Genomic DNA, 4,108 nt, shown 5'->3' with positions numbered 1-4,108 from the left:
AAGCCATTGTGTCCAGTCTAGATTCACCAATGTTGGACCTTATCTTAAAGTTCAAAAAACACTTCACCCCATGTCATCATAATTTCTACTATATTTTATGAACTTAAATGGATATTTCGGTGCCACACCCCATCAAAAACCAAAATAGTTCGACATCGGTATCAAAAAACATTCCATCCAATGTCATCATAACTGCTACATTCTTCAATATACAATGTTGTAAAAAAAAATTAAAAAATAAAAAATAAAATAAAACTGAAAGCACAATGACATAATACAGAGAAGAAATTACATTGCTATTTTTAGCATTTAGCCTGTTAAGACAAAAGATACCATTATCTTCTTTTTGCTGCTGCTGAACCATATGAAACAATTGGTTTCAAGGCATTTTTATCCCATTACAACAATGTACTTTCATTTCTTTCTATTACAACATTGCACTTTTAAAAATCTACCAAATTACAATTTGTATTTCGATGACATTGCTATAACTGGTAGATTTTTCACTGTACAAAGCTGTAATAGGAAAATTTTAAAGACAATTCAAATTTTGCAAATGTGTTGTAGGTTCCTAGTACAAAATTTGACAAATCACTTCTTCTGTCACTGGGATCCACCCGAGTAATCTCCAATTTAATTTGGCATATTCCCAATTAGTCATCACAATATCTTGTAATTTACCTTCTGTATTGCCACCTACCTCCCTTGACTACTAATCATGATTGACATGTTAAATGATATTATTAGAACGAGAATCTAACTATTTTTTAAGAAAAGCATTTTTTAGGTTTTATGTATAATTTTCAATCCGTTTAAACATAAGTAGCAGAATGGAAAGAGAGTTGTTATTGATTGTCCAAAAGACATAAATACCCTCATCACCAATAGTACCGATGTCCAAGTATTTTGCTAATAATAATATGATTGATTATATTACACATGGCATAGATTAAAACTAAGTTGAAGATTCATTCCCAAAACATCCATTATGTTATATCCCTACTAAACCACAACCAAATACAAATCTTTATGCAGACCAAAAAAAAAAAAACATGAATATGAAATTATGAATTATTACTATTATTCCAAGGTTTTAAGAAGGCGAAACAAACCTGCAGCTTCTCGGATCCTAGAAAACTCGATACAAAAGGCCTGAACCTCAATAAACAAATCCTGAACATTAATGATCTTGTTGCGGATCAAACTCTGCAGGAAAACACACACGAGCCTCACCAACCGGTTCTGCATGTACTTATCCTTAATATTCTCACACGAGGATATACAATTGGTTATGTACATGTGGACAAACTCAGTCGGCAGTTCAACCGCAGTGGTCAACCGGTTGACCACCTCCATGGAATGCAAACTCATATCCATATTCACCAGAACCGTAAAATACTCTGAAATTTCCGGCGAGTTCATCAGCTTAATCAGCACCTCCACCGCAATCAGAGGGTTGTTCTCCACTAGCTCCGGCAGCTTCCGTGGTGTTAGACCGCAGTGGTACACCAGTTTCGGGTCAGAGGTCAACTCCAGTAAAACCTGTTCCTGTTGAGATGGAGCCAACGGGCCTTTTAAAGCTTTTAGGATTAGTTCACGGACGGCTGCACCACGGCTCGTGTCGGCACACATCCCGGTGTCCCAAAGCGGTTCGTGAGTCGACTCAGGGTTGACCCAAACGAGTTCACCATCTAGCACCGGGAGGCGAGGCGGTGTAGGGCGGGCCCAGTGAGGGTAGAGCACTTCCAATGATAAAGTTTGGATTAGACCGGTTATGGTATCTGGCGGCGGGAACTCCAACTCCGGCGAGCTGATGTCGGGATCCGGTATCGCGTTTTTTATCGCGGTGTTTTTGAGGAGGGAATTGAACGGTTTCGGATGGGGGTTTTCCGGCGGTGGTGGTGGCGGCTCCGGGAAGCGGTGAGATGAAGGATCGAATTTGGTAATGAAATCCGCTGGAGATAGTTTCATCACCGGAGATGGAGAGGATAAGAGATGAAGGATGAATGCACGTTCCAAAGTATCGGTTTTTTCGTCATTTGCAGTGTTTGTGAGCAAAGAAAGGTAGGGATTGGTAGAGGGTGATTTTAGGGGGGAATATGTGTGGTGAAGTAATGCAAATGCAACCAAACGTTCTGTGGATTTTAGGAATTTTGGGGTGTGGGTGTCATCCAAGAGCATGACAAGTGCTGATAAGATTTCATTATGCATTGATTTTGGGATTTTTGAGGAGAAATCGCTTATGATATCTTCAAGGGCTCGTTTTTCACCATCTTTAAGTAGGGAATATAGGATTGTTGTTGCCGCTTTCGTGATCATCTTCATCTATTATCTATTAATTAACAAAATAAACTACAAATTAGTCCACTTTATAAGCAAACTTCTGCATACAAATAGCAACATACTCTATTGATTTGAATATATTGAGACTAACAACCATGGACAAAAAGGTATCTATGCATCTAAATTAAACATCAATTCTATTAGATAAGTTAGATACTCTAATACAAACAGTAAGTAAAGCAAACAGTGAAGCAATGGAGCCAGGTAAAGAACTAAAGATGGACGTATTCTAATATGTCCTAAGCTAAGTAATAGATTGAACTTAAACGTTAGCTATTCAAAAGAAGAAACATGAATGTTGTATGATATATAATTATAAATTTAGGAACAAGTATTACATAGTTTCTATTCATGTAATATCCTATCCTATAGATAATAAACCACAACTTAACCTTACATCCTACGCCAATTCTAAAACTTTGGCCTCTGCTCACATTACTTCCATAAGCTTCTCAAGTATATCAGATTGTTCCATCAATCACCATCGTCTTTCATATTAATCAACATGGAGAAATCGAGAAGGCAAACAGATCGCAAACTAAAAACAGAAGGCAAACAGAAAGCAAACGCAAAATAGATGGAGAAATCGAGAAATCAGAAGCAATAACAGAAGATTGATGTCGAGAACTGCACCTGAACGAAGATAGATGTCGAGTTGGAGAGTGGAACCTGAGACTGAGAGGGATCGAGATGTTGCTTGCAGACCAACTCACTTCAGCTTAATCGATTGTTCCATTGACATTTGACAGATCGAGATCGATATTCCTCACTTCACGAATTCACTGTGTTCGTCGATGAGGAGAATTGAGAAATCTGCGATGCGAGACATTTAGGGTTACCGGTTATTTTTGCTCCAATTAATAATTAATAATAAATATTAAATAAAACAGAAAAATAGATAAAACGGGTCGGTTTTACACATAATGGGCGACGGGTTTAAATATAACCCAACTCAGTAGGATGTGTATATATTATGATATATTTTGAATATTTCAAATATATAAAGATCTAAAAGTAAAATAGGCTGGCTTGCTATCAAGAATGTAACTACTAATGTTTATAAGCTCTTAAACAAGGAGGTGTACGTCTATATCTCTATTTATATTTATCTATCTATTTATATCTATATTTATATATCTTATAAAGCTAATAATTTTTCTTTCACAATATTCATTTGAAATTCTCATATATTTTTTTTTTCACTATATTTATTTGAAACTCTCATGACTTTTCAATTTCTTCCTAATAATTGTTATAAGTTGGTTAATAAGATTAAATAAATATCAATCATAAAGTGTAATCATATACAAACTAAATTTCAATATTAATAGAATATTTTTACTTCTACTTATAAAGTTATGTTTTTTAACTTTTAACATATTAGACTTAATTTATTAGTTTTAATATCGTGTTGGGTGTAAACCATTATCAATTTTAAAGTTATAATTTTTGAACAATTTGTATAAAATATGTAAATTATAAATTTAAATATAACATTACAGGATCAACTTAAATATAAAATTTAGTTTAACTTAAATAACCCAAATAATATTTTGTAAATAGTTAAAAGTGATAAATTGTAGTGTCTTTCTAATAATGATTATAAGTTGGTTAGTAAAGTTAAATAAATATCAAACCTAAAGTATAACCATAAATAAACTAAATTTCAATATTAAAATAACATATTTACTTCTACATATAAAGTTATGTCTTTAATTTTTAAAATATTATACTTAATTTATTAGATTAAGATGTTGTTGTATAT

At 33.9% G+C, this 4,108-nt stretch overlaps 1 protein-coding gene across 4 annotated transcripts; it reads right to left on the bottom strand.

The window, feature by feature from the left end:
- Nucleotides 1-363: 363 nt before the first annotated feature.
- LOC145054126 (uncharacterized) lies at nucleotides 364-3,186 on the bottom strand. 4 transcript variants are annotated; one of them, XM_079002261.1, is made up of 3 exons: nucleotides 2,977-3,186; nucleotides 1,113-2,332; nucleotides 364-712 (listed from the first exon to the last, which is right to left on the bottom strand). In XM_079002261.1, the coding sequence occupies exons 2-3, from the start codon at nucleotides 2,323-2,325 to the stop codon at nucleotides 678-680; spliced, it is 1,248 nt and encodes a 415-aa protein (XP_078858387.1). In that variant the 5' UTR covers nucleotides 2,326-2,332; nucleotides 2,977-3,186; the 3' UTR covers nucleotides 364-677. The 4 variants fall into 4 exon arrangements, with proteins under 4 accessions (XP_078858387.1, XP_078858390.1, XP_078858388.1 ...); XM_079002264.1 differs by having other exon boundaries at nucleotides 364-709; XM_079002262.1 differs by having other exon boundaries at nucleotides 3,013-3,186.
- Between the last annotated feature and the right edge of the window lie 922 nt (nucleotides 3,187-4,108).

Source organism: Lactuca serriola, chromosome 5, assembly GCF_051521515.1.
Source record: "Lactuca serriola cultivar US96UC23 chromosome 5, Lser_US96UC23_V15, whole genome shotgun sequence".
NCBI classification, from domain to species: Eukaryota; Viridiplantae; Streptophyta; class Magnoliopsida; order Asterales; family Asteraceae; genus Lactuca; species Lactuca serriola.
The sequence above is the reverse complement of the archived record's forward strand: the minus strand, read 5'-3'. Positions and strand labels throughout refer to the sequence as shown.

What these genes read in the sequence shown, in the direction of transcription:
- LOC145054126 (XM_079002261.1), bottom strand. Translation starts at nt 2,325, where the DNA reads ATGAAGATGATCACGAAAGCGGCAACAACAATCCTATATTCCCTACTT. An exon ending in TAGGATCCGAGAAGCTGCAG is followed by an intron (nt 713 to 1,112) that starts GTTTGTTTCGCC and finishes AATCATGATTAG; the next exon opens with TAGTCAAGGGAGGTAGGTGG.